The sequence below is a fragment of the Populus alba genome, chromosome 9, assembly GCF_005239225.2.
Source record: "Populus alba chromosome 9, ASM523922v2, whole genome shotgun sequence".
Lineage (NCBI taxonomy): Eukaryota > Viridiplantae > Streptophyta > Magnoliopsida > Malpighiales > Salicaceae > Populus > Populus alba.
This window is the reverse complement of record NC_133292.1, coordinates 3404721-3425284: the sequence shown is the minus strand read 5'-3', so window position 1 is coordinate 3425284 and position 20564 is coordinate 3404721. Positions and strand designations below refer to the sequence as shown.

Below are 20564 nucleotides of genomic sequence, written 5' to 3'. Positions count from 1 at the left end.
CCGGCTCTTTCAACTCCCCAAAAGCACCGCCGTCGATCACCAAGCCACCTCTTTCAACTTTCTTCCTTCTTTTACGGGCTTTTACCACTCTCTTCTCCGTGCATCTGATTTTGTTTGAGTGCTATGCATGCTCGGACAAATATGGAAGCAAGAAAAGCTTGTCCGAGAGAGTTGTAGTTGACTTCTAACACGAAACACAAAATCTTAAAAGTGAAAGAAGATCATCTGATTAGTATGAACTACTTGCTACATATCCCATTGTCCAAATAACAACTCCTGTCTGCGACACTCTTATTGAGATAGAAATCTTGAACAATCTATAATGGTAGATTTGAAATAAAATTTTATTATTTTATGTCCATGTTTCTGCCCGGTAAGCCCTCCTAGAAAAACTACAGAGTTTTTAATCATTTTTACCTTAAAAATAAAGAAATCAGATTTTTGTCTTTGTGCGAAGAAATTATTAGACATTTCAGATATTATACTCCTTTCTCTCATAAAAATTATTTATCATAAAATAATTCTAAAGATCCATATTTTTTATAAAGGATAATATATATATATATATATCTTCCTTTTTTTTTTTTTAACTTTTTTCAATGAAAAATATGTTCATTTATTAAAAATAAAGACATATTTCTTCACCAAAAAAATAAAAGATACATCAAGATTATAACTATTTTTCATAAGAAGAAAAATCAAAACCATAATTTATAACAATCACCTTGAAATTTTTATATTTGGTATAATATTATTTTAGTTCATTTAAATTAAATTAAATTAAAAAATTATCTGAAAAAAGTATATAGTTAACTAAAAAAATCTTTATATTAGATATATAATAAAACTTAAATTTGTGTCACTAACTAAAAATGAAAATATTAAAAAAATTATTATTTTACATTGCTAGAAAAATACTTGTATGTAAAAAGGAGAAAACATATATTGTTCATGGTTTTCTTTATTTGAAAAACAATTATTGAAAAATTATAGGGAACTTTTAAAAATGTGTTTTTTAAATTCAGTATAAATTTAAAATTTTAAAATATTAGAAATTTTACATTTGAATAAGATTTTTTATTTATAACTATAATGTTTTAGAAAATTATAGTATTAAAGAACAAAGTGGTAAACCTGACGTAATGTTAGCAGGTCAAGCACTTCGAGAACAATAAAATATAGTCTACTTAATTATTAATTTTTAATATATATTTTTTATTTTTAAATTTTTTATATATACTAATATTAAAAATAAAAAATTATTATTTTAATATATTTTTAAACAAAATAAAATTCAAAAACAACATTTACTATTCTTAATTTCAAGTTTTAAAGTGGTGAAATCACCACTGTTCAAATTATGTTTTTTTTTTTAATGGGAAACCGCGTAATATATGTCATTGGTTCTCATTTGAGTGGGCTCCACTAAAATTTCAGTTTTCTAACCTATATAAAAAGCATTTTACTTTGCTTTTTGTTTTCAAGACCCGACAAAAAAATAAAAAAATTGTTTTTAAAATAATTTGTATTTAAAAATATATTTTATTTTTTATTTTTAAATTTATTTTTGCTGGGCGTCTGATAAGTACGTCACGGTCAGGCAACATGTAATACAAACAAGGCAGGAAGAATTAAAAAAAAAAAAAAAACCTGCTTTGCCAAAGACCTGTTCTCTGCTTTAAGTGGCGACACTCAAAATCAATGTGAGCCAATAAGGAAGTGACACATCATCATACTCCACTCGAGTACGAAGACAAGACCAATGACAACTCTTAAGATTACCAATTGATCCTTACAAGGGACACGTGGTACTTTCTTACAATGGATCTCCATGTTACAGGTTTAAATTGACGCACAACTTGGAAGTGACTAGTTTTTCTGGCTCATATAGTCCCTTTACTTTATAGATATTATTAATATAGTCCCTCTATCCAATTTTTCATAGTTTATGCAACATGGCATGATATGTATCATGTCGTAAGTAATGATGCCATTGAATATACGAAATATTTCAATATTTATTGCAATTAATTTGATAGATTTCATGAGATTTGAGAGGTTAAGGTTTTTGAATATGAGAAGGAGAATTTTAAATTTTTTAGTCCAAATTATGAATGGTTTTTTCTTCTTAAATATTTTTTCTATCTTTTCAATTTAATTTTCATTTATAAATCTAGGTGGGAAGGATAATATTGAGTAGTGTTTTCAATCGAGGGACTATTTAAATTAAAAACAGAGTAAAGTTGGACACATTTAGAAAATATCAAGAATAGAAGGATTCAATGTGAGCATGAAAAATGTCCAAATATAATAATAAATAAATTAAATAGAAACTTCTCTCCTAGAGAACCAAGCCAAGCCATCTCTTCAGCTATTTGTAACTCTGTCAGTTGTGTTTCCTTCTTCCGTGTCTGTGTTGTTCTCCCTGTTCAAGCAAAAGCAAGAGAAAGTAAGAGAAGAAACCAAAAAGAAAGAAAGAAAGAAGAAGATAATATAGTATATTATATATTACATGGGTTTTCTTTGCTGCAGTGGGAAACCGAGCAAGCGATCAGAGAGCAGCAGCATCAATGAAAATAACAGTAACATTAAGCGCAAGGATCAAACACAAGTGACTTCGGGTAGCTAAACTTTTCATGATCAAATTTTTGATCTTTTTGAATAGTTAAATGTAACCCTTTTTCAGTCAACTGATATGATATAGGGTTTTCTTTCCTCCTCCTTTTTTTCCCGAAAATCAATCACCATGGATTGAAACATAAAGGGTTTTCTTATGTTTTTTAATTTGTAATAATTTTTTTAACGCTTTTGATTTGGAATCGTTTTTATTTTGTTGGTGTTTGAAACATTTCTCTAAATCAAGAGAGGTGATTCTTCGTGGTTGTTGGGCTTTGTGTTGCCGTTTTTTTGTCATATATAGCGCCAAACTCTTATTCGGTATACATTATTTTTTTTTCCTTTCATGATTGCCCCTTCTGATTGTTTTTTTATATTTGTTTTAGGGTCGTTGAAAATGAAGCCATATGTGAACAATTTAAGTAAAGAGGGGGAATCTAAGGATGATCAATTGTCATTGGATGCAAAGAGTTTAAATATGAAGGATGAGATTTCTAAGGATAGAAGAAGCAATGGAAAACAGGCTCAAACTTTTACTTTTGAGGAACTTGCGGCCGCAACGAGCAATTTTAGGTCTGATTGTTTTTTGGGTGAAGGAGGTTTTGGTAAGGTTTGCAGAGGGTACCTGGACAAAATCAACCAGGTTCGTACAAAATAATTCATTTACTACCTACAGAAATATTGTTTTCTATTTCAATAGGTTCGTGTTTCATTACAGGGTACCTTCCTTTTACAGTGTCCCCGATGTAGTTTGCCCATGTTCACCGTTTATTAGTTGCTTAGACTTAAATTGTCTTCTTCTTCTTCTTCTTGTCATAGGTTGTTGCTATCAAGCAACTTGATCGAAATGGAGTTCAGGGGATTAGGGAGTTTGTAGTTGAAGTAGTGACTTTAAGTCTAGCAGACCATCCAAATCTTGTCAAGTTGATTGGGTTTTGTGCTGAGGGAGATCAGAGGCTATTGGTTTATGAGTACATGCCATTAGGATCTCTGGAAAATCATTTACATGGTATGCAGGTCTCCTTGGCATTGCATTCTCGTTTTCATTGTTTACATTTGTGCTTTACCAATTACTATTCTTTTATCTTTTAACATTTTCGCCTCTGTCATTTCTGCTTTCAGATATTCCACCCAATAGGCAACCGCTTGATTGGAACACAAGAATGAAAATAGCTGCTGGTGCAGCAAAAGGTTTGGAGTATTTGCACAATGAAATGAAACCTCCTGTTATATACCGCGACTTAAAATGCTCCAACATTTTTCTTGGCGAGGGCTATCATCCTAAGCTATCTGATTTTGGTCTGGCAAAAGTGGGACCCAGCGGAGATAAGACTCATGTTTCTACAAGGGTTATGGGCACCTACGGATACTGTGCACCAGATTATGCAGTGACAGGTCAGCTGACGTTTAAATCAGATATTTATAGCTTCGGGGTTGTTCTTTTGGAGATCATCACAGGCAGGAAAGCAATTGATCAAAGAAAAGAACGTGGTGAGCAGAATCTAGTTGCATGGGTAAGACAATATCTGATTGATGTCCTTGTTTTTACATTACTGCAAAGGTCTTTGTTCTTAAAATTCAGCTTAACTGTGCTTTCAAGGACACTTGTTTTTCGGACAACTCTTAACTGGTTATTATAAAAATCGAGAAGCAGCCTAATGTTTTGATGTCATTTGGCAATTGGCTGATCAAACTGGTTCTACATGTTTAATTGGTTCTGATGACACCACTAGTGTGGAATATAGATGATGCGGTTTTATGGTTTCATTTATGGTTGTTATTTCTGTAGATTGCTTCCAGTGCTAATAAAACAGAAATCTCTATAACAATTAACTGAGTCTTGAAATTCTTTGGTTAACAACTCAAGTTGACTATAACTATAATATCTTGATAATTTTGGCTCGGAAAAAGGATTTTGAATGTAAGATCTTAAATTTTGTAACTTCGTGATAAATAGTTGACACGTAGCTTTCTTCAACAAGGCTTAACTGTGAGTATGTGTTAAGAAGGGCGTGCTTGCTTTTTGAAAATCGAGGTATAAAGATAGAAAATTGTTAAACCAAAGAGTAGAATAGTGATGACAGACTTATGAAATACATTGGATTTGCTTGCAGGCACGACCCATGTTCAAAGACCGGAGGAACTTCTCTTGCATGGTTGACCCTTTGCTTCAAGGTCAATATCCAATAAGAGGATTATACCAAGCCCTCGCCATTGCCGCAATGTGTGTGCAGGAGCAGCCCAATATGCGCCCTGCTGTATCCGATTTGGTTATGGCTCTGAACTATCTGGCATCTCACAAATATGATCCCCAAATCCAGTCTGTCCAAGACTCTCGGAGGAGCCCATCTCGTCCTGGATTAGATAAGGACAGAGGACAATGATGTAGCACAAATTGCATAGGGTGGGCTCACGAGTGACTAATATGGAGGATGAAAAATTAGGAATCGAGTGCCCAACACCTTTTTGCAGTGTTAATATACCTAGTGCCGGGTATCAATTTTTGTAACCTGGGAGATATCTGGCTATAGTTCCATCCTCATCCTCTCAGAGAAATTCCTGCCCTTTCGTTTTTCCAGGGGTACATGACAGCCGGGCTTTTGATGTAAGATGCCTCTCTTTAGAAATTATTTCACATTCTATATATTCTACCCTGAATAATCAAAGTAATAATTGCCCTTCTCTAATCTCACTGAAGTGTTCTTTTTGGCACACCTGTCTATAGTTTCTTTCCTGTCATTGAATTTAGCATTATACCTGGAAATGGAAAGTTGAAATGGGACTGCTTTACCCGGAACATTGATCATCTTCTTCCTATTCTGGACACAAGGTGCACTGGCTTGGTATATTCCATGGCATACGCAACAATATGAAGACGTTTTAAAAGTTGAAACGCATTTCTTTTCATCCAAGGAAAGCCTTCACGATGAGGCAGGGTTTTCGTGGGAGTTTTAACCAGAAGGTAAGGATCAAATTTTTCAGGTTCATGTGTTTGTTAGGTGTAAAACAAGTCGTAGACAGCACCCATGAAGTGGCATGAACATGACAATGTAGTTTGCCAAGAAATTGGATGGAGGTTATGCTTTGCCGAGACTCTATCATTCCATGCTATTCCATCCAATGAAATGAAACTGTAGATATACTAGAATCCAATTCAAGTGCAACCAAACAAAAAAGAATTGCAACCAATAGGAGTGTGGTCTGGGGTGAGGAAACTATCACTCAGAATTTTATTTTAATTGCAGCAGAAGTAGGTACCAAAATATGATTTTCAGCACTTTGAGAAGATAATAGAGAGAGCACCTTTAAACTAGGTGTTGTATCAAATTTACCCCTATGAATGAAGCAAAGAAGTGGCTATTGAAAACCTGAGTTCTTTGTTGCAGCAGCTCAAACTAGTAAAAATGAGCTCTATTTCTGTTCTATTTTATACCCTTGGTATTGTTTTGATTCCTGTATGCATTCAGCATTCTCCGGGAAATTAAGGCATTGGGATGGTATGATCCGAGAAAGAAAAAAATAAATATAACTTATGGTCGCTGGAATTCACTGATCTCACCATCTCTGCAATTGCCAACCCACAAGTACATCGTCGAGGCCTTATTTGTTGGCAGAACTCTGCAACAGTCCCTTCTCGGTGACTGCAAGACAAGCTGCATTCAGTCAGTAAATGCATCAACCTTACAAGATTTTGGCTGCAAGCTGCTGGCTGCCTGGGTGCTATTACTGTTGTGTCTGACTTTCACTAAATTTCTAAGCAGAGTATATAATGATCATTTAGGTGAGTTTATTATTAATCAGTTCCTTCGGAGTTTGGACTGAGACACTGCGTGACCAATTGTTTGAAAGATGGCAAGAGAAAAACGCATCATAATTAGCACCCATGGAATAACATTAAAGAAAATCATATTCTTTCAAAGAAAATAGGTATTACCTTGAGCCATCGAAGGGTATCCGGCCTCTTCAATACTACAATAGAGTCAATTCTATCTGGGGATGCCATTTTCCACCGGCAATAAGGGGATGGTGATTTACGGCGAGTGTAGACCCCGATCGCTCGCTTCTTAGCTCGATCATATTTAGAAGTGCTCATGTAAAAAACGAAGGGCTTCATACATGGGTGCTTCGTCACGGGCCTTGTGTTAAATGTATATGCAGTATAATCAGCTTTTCGATACCAATTCAGAAAGGTTCTTGCCGGAGTCTCAAGCTCTCTAGGAGAGACGACTCCCCTCCAGATTTGAACAACATAGCCCCATGAGACTGAGATGGACCAGTACCTGTTCTTGTCATAGCAGATGGATTGTTGCATTATGCTAGCTGAATCAAGCTGCACTGACTTGAACAAGTGTTGGAGAGCTCCGGCTCGGCTCATGCCAGGGAATATTGGCTGCACTACATCGATATGGTGAAGTGAAGCCAGTGGAGCCACGGGATGGGCTGCCAGAAGCCCTAGAAGGTCTCCATATACATCATACTGCATAAGCATAACAAATTAACAATCCAGATGATAATATATATATATATATATATATATATATATATGTGTGTGTGCGCGCGCGCGCCGCGCACGCGCAACAGAACGTTATCTTATCAAAATTAAATTGCCTCTCCTGGCCCTAGCTTTCCGAAAACATTATCGTTTCTTCGTCGGAAGCTTTTCAAAAATATTGGTGGAATTAAGATATTCATTAAGCTCGTAATTAATTAATGCTTACAGGTTTTTACAAACGAAGAACTTCGTATTCGTTCCATTCAATTCCTTAATTCCTGCTGAGAAAATTATTTATAAAACTGTAGAGTTTGAATAAAGCCTTTAAATTAAACCTGATGAAACCCAGATTCCTTGGAGAGCGGCACCCCGAGCTCAGCCATGCAAGCTTGGATTCTGTCATCACTGCCATATAATCCTGGATACCGCCGAATGCACCTGTCTTGCATCTTTGCCAACTCTTGTGCCAATGGCTGGCTAATAGCAAAACCACCTCCTCCGTATGCCATGGAATAAGAGAAATATATATTCTGAAGGTGACTCTCTGACGAGCTCCCAACGTAATAAAGCTGCCTATGATCATATTTCGAAAGTATTTTGACCACATTATCAACAATAAACACTGTATCATCATCGCCCATCACATACCACCTCACATCCTTCAATCCAAGCCTCAACGTCTCCGAAACCACCCTCGAAATCCTCAAAGCCGATCTATGTCCTTTCTTATTCGAGTACTTGAACCTGGACGTGTCCCCCGAAATCCTAATCTGAGGCAGCCCTTCATTACTAGGGCTCCTTACTTGTCTATCCATCCAGACTATCCCTCTAGTCTGCTTCGGCCTCCACCACACCTTTACGTACTCCTTTCTTTTCTGCCACAAATCCGCCGAAGCTGCGATCCCGAAAACAATGTGTTTAAGCTCAGTGTTGTGATCCTGTGATTTCTTAGAAAGTACAGGAGGAGGAGATTCAAAATTACTGTCCTGTTCATTTAGCTGGATTGATGTGGACAAGTTTGTAAGATGTTCTAGATTTTCTTCGGTCGCAAGACACCGGCGATCGTTGTTTAGGATAACATGGGAAGAGTAGATGAGGTAAAGCGTGCCGACAATGACAAAGAACCAGGCGATCGTTTTTCTGAAGCCTCCAGTTTGTGTCGTGCGTTGCTGGGCAGAGGACATTCTATTCTCTTGGGAAAAGAAGTACGATGTTCCTAATATTTTGTTTCTGCTTTCAGTAATTTGTTAGCTACGCACCCTGCCCTTCGCATTCATGGAGAAGATGGAAGAAATGGCGAGATGCAGAGGAACAGAACTGAGAGTTCTGCGGATCTAGAGTAGTTTCTCCTTTTCTTTCCCTCGAAAGCTTACTTAATTTGTGGTTTCAAGTTGTTAATCAACAACGAACATAAATGCGGGTATTTCTCCCTTGTTTGACAGTAGTAGGATTTACTCGTGCTATGATTGTGGATCATATCAAAGATTAGATTTTTAATTTTAAAAAATGAATATTATCGAGGTGTTTGAATTTTCAAAGAAAAAAAATTACATTTTGCTTTGATTTACAAAGAAAATTACATTTTGGCTATTTTTCTGAAAAAGATAAAAGCAAACAACATGTCTAGCGAGAATTTGGTAAATTTTGTTTTTGGCTACTGCTGTTATTTACTTTTTACATTTTATTTTTGGAACTTATTTTTGTTTATTTTTAGTTTTTATGTTTAGAAAGAGAAAAAAAAACTTATTCGAAAATAACAAAATAAAAGAAACTCAAGAGCTCCCCACTCAACAAATCAAATATCTTAATATGATTTAATTTTTTATTGGTATTCAAAACTTTTTTAATATTTATTGGTATATAAAATTCTTGATTTATTTTATTAATAACATATATTATTTTTTATTTATAATTAAAAATTTTGATAAAAATTATATTGTCTTATGTTAAAAAAAAAAAGTAATATATCTCAATGGACAATGCAGACACATAACTATTAAAGCATCTCCAATGAAAAATGCTATATTAAAGAGCCAAATAGAGAAAATAACTTTTTGAATAGTATAAATATAACTTGTTTGATTATGTGCATTTCAATAGTAAAAAGCTATTTAGAAAAATCAATTATATTTTGATATATTTTATATTAAATTAATTAACAAGAGAATAATTAATTCTTATTTTTTAAATCAGAGAAAAGGGTGAAATTTGCAGGTAAGTTTTTTTTCTTTATGTTTTGCTTAAATGTTGTCCTTCCTTTTGTTTTCCTTCCTTCGGTTGGTTTTGCTTTTAAATGAAAAACATTAATGTTGGCCAACGATACAAAATAAAAATGTTGGCCAACGGATATAAATCAACAGAGAAAAAAATAGTTGCTAACATCTTCATTTGCCTTTTGCTACAAAAAAAAAAGATAGAAATAACCGTACTCAACATCTATTTTAGCTGTAAGTTTAACTACCCGATTGGAGTTGACATAAACAAATAAAAAGGCTAAAAGTACAAAATTTTTCTTTTGGCTCTTCATTTACCTTCTCGATTAGAGATGCTCTTACTATGGTACTACTCAAACTATCACCAATGCTGCTAATATAATGAGCTAACAATAGGTGGTATAGTAATAAAATCTTGGGATAAAGGGTTTGTTTTCCCTGTGATTTTAGGTTTGAGTCATATAATTGCTAATATAATGGTACCGGAGGTTTACATGGTCGTTAACTTTAAGACCCGTAAAATTAGTCGAGGTACGCGCAAATTAGCCTGAACATCCATAATAATCACAAAAAAATATAATGAGCTAGAATTAATAATTGATTCTTTTATAAAAGAATATTTTATTTTTAATTTGCAAAAAAGATTGATTAATAATAACGCTGTCATTTTTAATATTTAAAAACACTTTATGTCACAAGAACATTTCAATTGGATTGATTAAGACTGCGCACAAAAATAATTTTGCTACTGGTAATCAATCTTTGTTTGGGTAATGATTAAGCTCCAACAAGGTTTTTTTTTTTTTCTTTAATCGAACTGTAGTCTAGCTTTGCTACTGCCATCTTCTTCTTCCTCTTCTTCTTTCATTCTATTAAAGGTCAGTATATAATTTTGCTGATCAATTATTGGCTTTGAAATCATAATAAACAAAAAAAAATTGAAAAATCTGGTATCCTTTTCATTGCCAACGGAATAGAAAACTGGACGAGCAAATTTCTAATTGATAGAATTAATGATATTTTTATTAAGTGATAACCATGTCAGGGGAGAGAAGCACCGAAGAAAATGCTCAAAAATAATGGCGGTGAATTTGTGAAACTGCGGGCAGATCAGGAGGAGCTGGCACTTTCCCATTCCAGAATTCCGACGGTGTACCGGCACGAAATCAGCAAGATTAGTGCACGACTATGCATTGCGCAATTGGAAGAGGACATGACTTGGTACCGAAAGACGTCAGATTCTCTTTGTTAGCTACCTGGTTGGAAGCTATTTATGAAGACTTTGCATGGAGGATGGACTCTGCTAGACAATTCTTACCATTCCATTGCTTCAACAACAGGCTATTTTCCTTAATTGGTTTGGCCGATTTCTTAGCAAGGGGACGATGGCCCCAATATGCAGAAAGCGTTCAGGTCTGGTGGAGAAGAACTTCTATCAGACAATATGTAGCTGAGCAAGATAATTCCCACCTGCAAATCACTGTTTGTGACCATCCAAACTGAAAGATGTGTTAACAGGGTCATATGAAATCGAAGCCACAATATGTTACTGCTTCTTTTTTGCAGGTTTATATCAACAATCTCTCCTTTTCTCCCTCAACCCGCCTGGAGTTGAAGCCTTGGAAATGAACATGTTCTTCTTGAGTTGTCTCTTGTGATTGGAGGAGCGGCCGTGAGATTTGTATGAGGTATCTGTGATGCTAGTTCATAATCTCATGTGAACAATGGGTATTTGGCTGTAACAGCCTTTTGTTAGCCTATCAAGAAGTCACATTTCAATTTCTTACACTTGATTTTATTTGGAATAGAATTTGCTGAGTTAAGGGCGAGCTGGAATCCAGTAACTATGAAAAACCCTTCCCTTGATGACTATTTGGCAGAAATTTTGCAACAGCCTCTCCCCTTCTTGTTGTTTCCTTCCAGTGTTTGACGCAGCACTGACAGATAAAAGAGAGTATGTGCGTTTCAATCTCCCTTTCAGGCATCTCAATATCATCCAAGAGATTAACAAAGAAAAGATGAAATTGAAATTATCAAAAACTGAAAATATATTCAAAATAAAACAAATGGTTGAGCGTATAGGTTCTCAAGGAAACCTTCAATTTTCACCCACTAACAGCCTCATGTGTTCTTTTTTGTGATCCTTTACATGTTATTTCTGTTGCTATTATGGTGGTATGGGGTGCGGTGAAAGTTGAGGAGGCTATTTGGAACAAGCCAAACTGAGACACCTCTTGAGCACCTTCTTTTAACATTTCCTGTTAGAACAAGGTTTCCCGAGACCGATCCCAGTCCAAAATGCAATTTTAACATAACAAATGATACTACTCCAATAAGAAAGTAGACGAAACTTGGTATATCAGCTTATTGGAAAACCACTCATTAAGCATTGTTATGAGAAAAAGGCCTCAAAAAACCGTTTCCAACAAACTTTCTGATGGGAAATGTATAGATTTATAGAGGGAGTATAAAACTCAGAAGAAAAAAAAAATCCAAACTTCTTCTATTTAGTCGCAAGTTGCGCAACTAAACTTGACTACTTCCAGTAAATAAGAGACACTAGAGACCTCCTGGAGGATCAACCTGACAGTTCAGCAATGTCCAGCACTCCGACTGCACATCTTTTTCGTATGATTATGAAGTTTGTGGCTTCAGTTCTCCTGCAGAGGCAAAACACAAATAAACCCACTTATGAGATCGTATTGTCATGGTGGACAGAGTTAAAACTTCATACCAATGTTGCTATTATTTTGTCTAATTTCAGAGTTATGCTTCAGAAATTTTGGTGCATCGAAGTGATGCCATGAATTTAGATGACTATTGGACGCCTTGGACCCACTCAATCCAAGAGATTTTTTAAATTGGAAGACCTGTCCACCAACACCACATTCATATGATACGGATTTAATTATTTTTTTCAATTATGCGAAGGGTGTTCAAAAGTAGTAGAAAGTTTTGGTCACCTGCTAATGTCATGTTGTACATATACCATCACTTGCATGTTCATATGATTATTGCATTAAGTTTAGGAAAAATAAAAAAGATGAGAATAATGTGCAGTCTCAAGTTCAATCACCTTGCAAAAAACAGAATAAATGTAGTCCAAAACAAGTGAATTTAAAGAATTTAACCTTACCTGCTGCCTTCAAGACCTGGATTTTGGGAGGTGATCTTTCATCAGGCTGCTTAATGAGGCCAATTACGAGTCAGTCTCATCCTTCAGTACAAACCAACATAAACACACAAATCTCTTTTTTCTTGGTTGACCCTTGATAACGAGGTTAAAAAGGCCCCCACCACAAAACTCACATCTCAAACGTTCTGTTATACAAGTCATCTGAGCTGGGCATCCGAAATTTTGAATCCTCATAACCAGAAGTGTAAAACTTATTGAATCCCACTCTCTCATTCCTGAGAAGCTCTGTCATACGCAAACTGTTGCCACCCTGAACCTCATTCCAGCCATCCCAACGCCCATTTGGCATAAGCCCATTCCTCGACTGATGTAAGGACAGCTGTGCATAAGGGGATAAACCACTGATTTGTGATTGATCCACAAGCCTTGAAGAAATGCCAAAAGAATCAGTGAGAGAAGAAAAGCTATCCCCAGTGTCAGCATATCTTGTGTTCTGGTGTGGGGGCAGAGATCTTTGCATTAGTAGTTGAAGTCTTGCCTCGTTATCAAAATGATGCAATTGTTGTGGAAAATTTGATCTCATGTCCACTCCTAGATTGTTAAGCCCGCCCTGAAGTCTCCCTTTTCCAACAGCCAAAATTGCAGGATCCATAAATTCAATTTCTCCAGCACTACCAGCATTGCCATTTGGTGGTGACTGAAATGAATTTCTCAGAAAGGAAGATGAGTCAAGCAAATGATTCCCTGCAAAAGGAAAAGGAAGATAAATATCAGCTGAAAATCATAATCAAATTTAATACCCTGGATGAGAATGACTAACCAGATATAATGTCAAAACTCTGTTCCATTCTTTCATGAGAAGAAAAGCCTGGAGGTGGTGCTCTGCTTGGCACAGAGAATCCAGGTGGGGCAGAAATTTGAGATCTTGAAACTGTTAATTGACACCCCAAAGAAAGGGGAAAAAATATCAGTTGATTACCGTGCACAAAAAAAAAAGAATTTGTGGGACACAAGGAAAATTGGTAAATACTTGAGGATAACAAGATGCTAAACAAACACCAAATACAATACAAAACATAAACAAATGCTAAGAAAATAAACTAACAAATACAGTAAATAGAGAACAGAGATAAAGTCGGGGTTAATAGAGGAACAGGAGAGGCCTCAAAACCAGATGAGATTTTATACGAGGCAGAAAAAACTAATGAAACTATCTAGTTTTAGTAATGGGATTGCATGTGGTGATAACCATGCACTTGTAGAAATTTATGAAGTCATGTTGGTATGGCATTAATAGTCCACATCCATGCATTGCAAATGATCAAAAGCTTTTAGTCTGGCCACCGTGGGATGCATGGCAGCTTATCAAATTTAATCACAACATTCCAAAAACTATTTTAGTCCTCTTCAATACAGGAAGCTTATATAACAGCATACAGAACTCATGACAATTTAATAAAACTTGTTATAAGAGCTCAAGCAAAGGAAGAAATTTCAAAGTCAGCATTAAAAAGATGGTAAGGTTACATCCTACAAAACCATCATTCACAAGCTTTTACCTTTCAAAACTCAAGAACACCCTAAATAAAATAAGTTGTTATTTTACCATATTGTCCCCAATTAAAAACTAAAAAAAATAGAAAAAGAAACATAAGTGTAGCACTAAAAAGCAAAGAGCATAGAACTTGGAGAGTTGGAGAAAATACTTACTAGGAGGCCTGTTAGAAGAGAAAGTTGAAGGACTGAACGTAAAATTTTCAGGTTCTTCGAAAATGCTGGATGAAAAACTATTACCAATCCCAAGCTTTTCCAAATATGAATTTCTATTTTCACCAAAATCCTGGTTGGATGAATAGTTCTTTGACAACTTCCCAAATACATTATGAGATGGATCGACACCCAGTGTTTGACTTCTCAACTCCTCCTGTCTTGCAAAGGAAAATCTAGACTGGTTGTTATTATTTTGTACCTTCCAGTTACTTGACATTTTGAGAGAACTAGGCTGTTTGTCTGTTTCACTCAATAACTTGGCCAAATTCTGAGGTGATGTTAACGAGTTATCCCAGGCATCAAGATCTAGTGATAATATATTTGAAATGATGCTGCTCTCACCCACATCCAGAGCACCATTGCTATCAGCATCACCCAGTGATCTGCCCATGTTCTTCCCTTCCACTCCATTCAAGAGAGAAAACGAGCGCTCTATGTTTCTATCTGAACAAGCAGAACTGCTGACTAATTTCTCAGGGTAACCATTTGATGTGACACAGTTACTAGATGAATGTAGAAGTGAAAGATCACTGACTCTAGTATCTGCATATTGAGAATCGGAATTTAAACTAGCAGCCCCAAAAGACTCAGTGTGTTGCAAAGAACTAGATCTATAATGATTTGGTATATGAGGTGAATGAGCTGAATTCGGCAAATAAGTATCATGGCTTGCTTCCTCTGGGTCCTTGAGACATGGTCTCTCAATCGCTAATATATCCTCCTCTACTTCAGAAACAGTGCTTCTAATTGCATGCATCGGTTGATCTGTTCTCCAATCCAATTGTTCACTTGAAGCACAAACCACATATTCTAATGCACCAGTTCTCTCTGCTGCTAGTGAAGTAGGTTCACAGTATTGTTCAGCATATGTAGGCTGCAATCCTTGATTTCCAGGTGATTTAATCATACTTCCATCTGAAAATGAACTAGTTCTAGTTACACCAGAAAGTTCACTTCTGATATTACTATCAACCTTCATTGAAGAGATGTCAGGCAATGAGTTCTGAAAGTTTCCATTAGGTATAGCAAAGCCTTCCTTTTCAGATTCACGAGATTGTTGAGTTCCATCAAAGGACTTTGCAACATTTGGCAGCACATCTGAGTCCCAGCCATTGTACATGGATGGCAGTGGACAAGAAGACTGGTTACTTAAAGTTACAGTAGCAGTAGCATCATTTATAACTGGTTTCTCGGGAGCAGTGGCTTGGCTATCCAAGCTCACATGGTGTTTTGCAGATTTCAAATCTAATTTACCTTTTCCATTCATAGATTGGCTTTCTTCATCACATGCAACCTTTCTACCCACATCATTCTGCAACATAGAACCCTGACTTGTGCTTGCAACTGCAGAAGAGAGTGCTACCATGCCACTAGTTGTGTCTGGTTTAAGCCTTATTGGTCCATTAGACTGTGTCAAGCTTGTTGCTTGAGGCTGGTTTGAAGCACGTGTTCCCCTAGCACATCATTTATTCCATGAAAATTAACAGACAAATTCAACAATTATGATTAAACACAAGGAATTGACATACCATGACGCTGCAGCAGGGAGTGCCATAGATCTACCAGCACTTCCAGTTGGAGGTGAACCTTGGTCATTACTCATTATATTCTGTTAGATAAATATATAACTTCAAAACCAGAGACAGACAGATATGCATCTAGTTTGAAACTCGTCTAAAATGCATAAAAGGTGTAAGATATCATTTCAGTGTGTATTTTAAAAAAAAAAACTATTAACAGAAAAAAATCTTACATCTGATGCATTTTTCACAACTGGTTTTGCTGCAGAAGCAGAACTATTGTTACAATAATCATCTGCAGGTGGAGGCAACATACTCCCTGAACGCCACAACGGACTGCTTGGTGCACCGGTAACTTGTTGAACTCTACTCCTACAAAACCATCATCAGTTCATTAATCATCTAAGTTTCCATATAAAATGCAAGATAACATCAAGAAACACACTGCCAAAAAATAATTCTGGAGGTATGTTGAATCACAACAAAAAAAATGTTTTGCTTAGGATTGAGAAAATAAAGACCAAAACTAGACAATATGGGAATAAGATCTAAATAAGCATTTCAAAAATTTTAAAAAAAAAAAAAACTTTCTGAAGTCCAAACAAGAGGAAGAAAAGGCATGACTTCAACAAAAGAACAAAATCAATTTGGCTCACAGCAACCCTATCTCCAATTTCTCAATACTACAGGTTTTTTAACTTTTCATAGAACTTTTGTAACATAAAGTACTGATGAATAAAAAAACATTGGAGCAACTAAGGGGCACCCATTATTGCTGTGCTAAATCTTTTCTCAGGCTAGCAATGATATTTTTCCTTCTTTAGACACTAAACTGGAACAAAAATCAGAGAGGAATAAGAGAATAAAGCATTTCTACAAGATTAGATCAAGCTCTCAATGAGTTGTTAACAGAACGCAAATATACCTTGTGTATGCTGATATGATCTCATCTTTTGTAAAACTATCTTCTTGAGAACCAATCTCATGCAAATATAGACAATCAGGATTTGTGCAAGGCTGGATCCAATAGAAATAGCATCCAATTAAACTCTATTGCATGTTACTAGTTTTCTTCAAGCATTTATGAAAGCAATTCAAAGAAATAATTGCCACTGGAAAGTTTAAAATGGCTCATACCACATTTCTCAGCCATGCATGACAATACTTTGTAGTTCCAAAGCACGCCCTGAAATTGCCCAGAATATCAGTATGAATGCAAACATCAATGAACAAATGAGAATATGTAAAGATGCACATACTTTAAAGATCTACCATCCAAGACAAAACCATGTACAGACTGAATACACCGAATAGCTTCTTCCTCCTTGGAGTAAGTTATATATCTGCAAGCAAATAAAAATAACAGACAGTGAGCTTGTTTAGAGAATGTAGAACAAAATATTGTTCCTGAAAAGCATACAAACAGGTATATTACATAAAATGGGTGAGAGGTGATGCATACTGTTGTGCAGTACAAAAACACAAAAATATAGAGCATTTATATAGTCCTAAAGTCCCAAGAGTTTCTTTAGATAAAGTGAAAAAGGACAAAAACTGCAAAGGTAGAATTTTGCATTTGGTATGTTTACATAATAGACATTGATACATAAAAGTCAGACAACATAAAACCTCAACACAGACTAATCAAGGTCAGCTATACAGAACTTTCTGCACCATTCAGCTTGATCATAAACCAAATCCACCAAAATACAAAGTCAAAGATGCTTTTTAACTTACACACTACAAGTATTGTTTGGAAACTGTTGAATAACACCAGCTGCTGTTCGAGACATAGAGACTTTTAGAACCTTCCCGTATTGACCAAAATACTCTCTGTGCTGCAGAAGCTGCTCAAAATTTCGAAACACTTAAAAGGAGATTTAAGAAAATGGGAGATGAGAGGGGGGGAGGGAGAGGGGGAGGGAGAGGGAGAATACATCTTCATCTGCCAGATTAAGAGGCAACCCAACTATGTACACCAGATTCCGTTGGATCACTCTAACACTACTCAGTTGCTTCCTTCCTTCATATGGTTTTGTCTTTGCCTTATGTGACTTCTTTCGCTCCATATTGATTTCAGCCACCAATCTATCAAGGAAAGTCCAGCACAATCATTAGGGGAAAAACAAATATCAAATATAATTTGTTAATGCCAAGTGCACGAACCCAGTGCAGTTAAAGGAGGGTGGCTTAGGGGTGCCCAAGAGAGAAAGGTGCAAAGGTTCAGAGATAAAGTGCTTCTAGAGAACTGGGTCCGGGTCTTTAAACAAGGTGCACATGAAACGCCTAACATTGTATCTGCCAACAGAGGTTAAGGGAAGAGAAGGATTTTCAGAGGTAGGGGAGGGAGTAACTGTAGGGTTGGCACACTTTCCTAGTTGGGGTGTACAGAGAGTAGAGCAGAAAGGCAGGAAATGGAAGAGTTCGTACAGGTGAGAATAATTACAAATGCCAAAGATACACGCTTGACTAGAGTCAGCTCTTCTTTTAATTAAGGTGATTTTGCCAAAAGAAAATAAAAGGTGAGGGGCCATCCTCACGACCCATCACAGGTGCTGAGAGTTCTTATTGTTGGTTGGTTTGAGCCCTGTTAAAATCAATTCTCCCCTCGTTCAAAACCAGGCACATAGGAGTGCGTGCAGCCCTTTTCAATCTTCGTTTCATAAAGAAAAAAAAAAAGTTATCCTTTCTCCTCTATTCATTGCTCTACTGTGTATTCTCTTGCATCATTCAGTATCTCTCTGTCCCTCCCCAACTTTTTTTACAGGTAGCAACATGGCTATTTTCTGCACTTCACCACCATTAGAGCTAAAAGTGTAAATATTATCAGTCCATATAAATAGTGCACATGATATTTCAAAATTAAAGATCTCCACCATGGTTTCTGCTAAACTTAGCACCTATGCTATAGAGACCCTGGTTCTTGTAACAACACTGAACAGACTGTTGAAAGAAAGACCACCTCTCGCAGTCTCCAGCCGTCCCCACAATCTTCTTCTTGTCATAAGGAAGGCGACATGCTGGACACCTCCCTTCTGTGTCATCCTTCTCCGCCATGTCCATTATGTGATGCCAACACCAAATACATATCTGTGACGGAGAAGATACATTATCACAATCAAATAAATACACCCATAATTGCTGTTATGAAAACAAAAGGGGAATAGTCAACTAGTTACAAAAAAAAAATTATAATGAGATTAGAAAGCCAAGAGCTCGCCAAACAAGAAGAAAGCAAAAGCAAGGAAAAATTGCTGAAATAATTTGTCAGATACAAAAGTTTATCATTCTATGAATGACAAAATGGTATGGCTACAGAGACCGGTTAATGGACTAACAGCACAATTAGGTCATAAAAACCTCCTGATTGCAAAAATGAATTCCTCACGAATACAGTCTAATCTAGAAAATTTATAAGGAATTCGAACCTCGTAACCACATTTGCAAGGCTTTAATTGCTGATCAGTTAAATCCATCTCCTCAGCGCAAAGTGGGCAAGTCTTTTCTCCCTCGTCGCTCATGGTTGCCCTATTATTAAATTCAATTAAAACAACAAAGTAAGCAATCCAAATATAAAAAAAAAAAAAAAAAAAATATGACCCAACAGAACGAACATGTTTTGTCAATCTCAGCTGAATTTTGATTTTTATATAGTAATATAAAATAGGCAGGTTACAATTTCAAAACCCTAGAAAAATCTCCAAAAAATTATCTCAACAAAACCTAAAAAGATTATTCACTAACACAAAATTAGAAAAATCAATTATGATCTCCCACACCAAAAATAAATCGCAGATCAGGAGAAAAAAATCAATTCACGGACGATAGAATTTAAAAAAATCAAAATCGATTGCGTGTAATTCTAAAAAAAATTGAAAATAATTAGGGATCTTGAAAATTATAGCCAGATCAAAAGGTAACATCTGAAAATTAAGGGTCGTGGAGGCTTACAGTTTGTGGATCGAGAAAGAAAGAGGGCGAATCTGCTACGATGAGATTGAAGATAGGGGGAGAAAAAGAAGAAAAAACAAAAACTTCAGAGAAACAGACCACAAACGAAGGGAAAAGAGAAGGCTTTTTATTTTATTTATTTATTTTAGGCAAGAGGGAGGGAGAGAGAGAGAGAAGCTGTGGCTGTCTGCGACGACGCGTTGGTTTGGTTTGGTTTGGTTTGGTTTTCTTTCTTTTCATCTCCTTTCCTTTGGCTGCAGCCTATTTTGCATTTCTTTTCACTTTCTTTGCTTAGGAGTCATTTAAATATTGTCATTTTCCACATCATGCCCTTGGTTTTTACTTCATTTGCCAACCCTCTCCCGGTTTGGTCCCCGGCTGTGGCGTTTTAGATGATCGCCGCGTGGTTCAGGTTTGGAATCTCTCGGTTGGGAGAGATTTGGTTATTTTTTAATTTTATTTTTCAGTCGAGCCCATTATTATGTGGGCCTCCCGGGTGCTTGTTTTCCACAAGACGGCTCGTGTTAGGTTTTAGGGGAAACCTCAGCTTAGCACCCTAACAGTTTACCCCATTATCAATTAAGTCATTAATGTTTTGATTTTATCAATTTCACCCAAATATAATCGAGTGTTAAAATAAGCCTTAATATATCCTAATGAAAGATTTTAGCATCAATTTAATAAAAAAGTGAAATTTTAAAAGCTAAAATAACTTAATATATCAACTACACCGATGGATGTAAGGTAATATAACAGAACTCTAAAACGCGTGGGGAAAGTACTGTGCTTTCCCCACAAAACAATTTTCTTTCTAAGTGCTGTGTTGTTTTTTTATGGAACGATTTTCTATATTAGTTAGTATTATA

General features: G+C 36.0%; 3 protein-coding genes across 5 annotated transcripts; 1 reads left to right on the top strand and 2 right to left on the bottom strand.

Annotated features, from left to right (window-relative positions):
- The first annotated feature begins 2346 nt into the window (after positions 1 to 2346).
- On the top strand, positions 2347 to 5328 carry LOC118053759 (probable serine/threonine-protein kinase PBL5). Its single transcript, XM_035065115.2, has 5 exons — positions 2347 to 2621; positions 3003 to 3259; positions 3436 to 3625; positions 3739 to 4130; positions 4731 to 5328. The coding sequence occupies exons 1-5, from the start codon at positions 2513 to 2515 to the stop codon at positions 4998 to 5000; spliced, it is 1218 nt and encodes a 405-aa protein (XP_034921006.1). The 5' UTR covers positions 2347 to 2512; the 3' UTR covers positions 5001 to 5328.
- Positions 5329 to 6097: 769 nt separating this feature from the next.
- LOC118053758 (uncharacterized) lies at positions 6098 to 8292 on the bottom strand. The gene is made up of 3 exons (XM_035065114.2): positions 7444 to 8292; positions 6551 to 7093; positions 6098 to 6257 (listed from the first exon to the last, which is right to left on the bottom strand). Exons 1-3 carry the CDS (start codon positions 8290 to 8292, stop codon positions 6147 to 6149), a joined length of 1503 nt encoding a protein of 500 aa, XP_034921005.1. The 3' UTR covers positions 6098 to 6146.
- Positions 8293 to 11680: 3388 nt separating this feature from the next.
- Positions 11681 to 19974, bottom strand: LOC118053760 (uncharacterized). 3 transcript variants are annotated; one of them, XM_035065117.2, is made up of 15 exons: positions 19699 to 19974; positions 19176 to 19275; positions 18710 to 18837; positions 17685 to 17835; positions 17485 to 17594; positions 17007 to 17090; positions 16885 to 16933; positions 16673 to 16764; positions 15981 to 16119; positions 15757 to 15836; positions 15482 to 15681; positions 14168 to 15325; positions 13278 to 13388; positions 12458 to 13201; positions 11681 to 11981 (listed from the first exon to the last, which is right to left on the bottom strand). In XM_035065117.2, exons 2-14 carry the CDS (start codon positions 19266 to 19268, stop codon positions 12627 to 12629), a joined length of 2970 nt encoding a protein of 989 aa, XP_034921008.1. In that variant the 5' UTR covers positions 19269 to 19275; positions 19699 to 19974; the 3' UTR covers positions 11681 to 11981; positions 12458 to 12626. The 3 variants fall into 3 exon arrangements, with proteins under 3 accessions (XP_034921008.1, XP_034921007.1, XP_073267346.1); XM_035065116.2 differs by having other exon boundaries at positions 14168 to 15681; XM_073411245.1 differs by lacking the exon at positions 19699 to 19974 and having other exon boundaries at positions 14168 to 15681; positions 18648 to 18837; positions 19176 to 19190.
- Between the last annotated feature and the right edge of the window lie 590 nt (positions 19975 to 20564).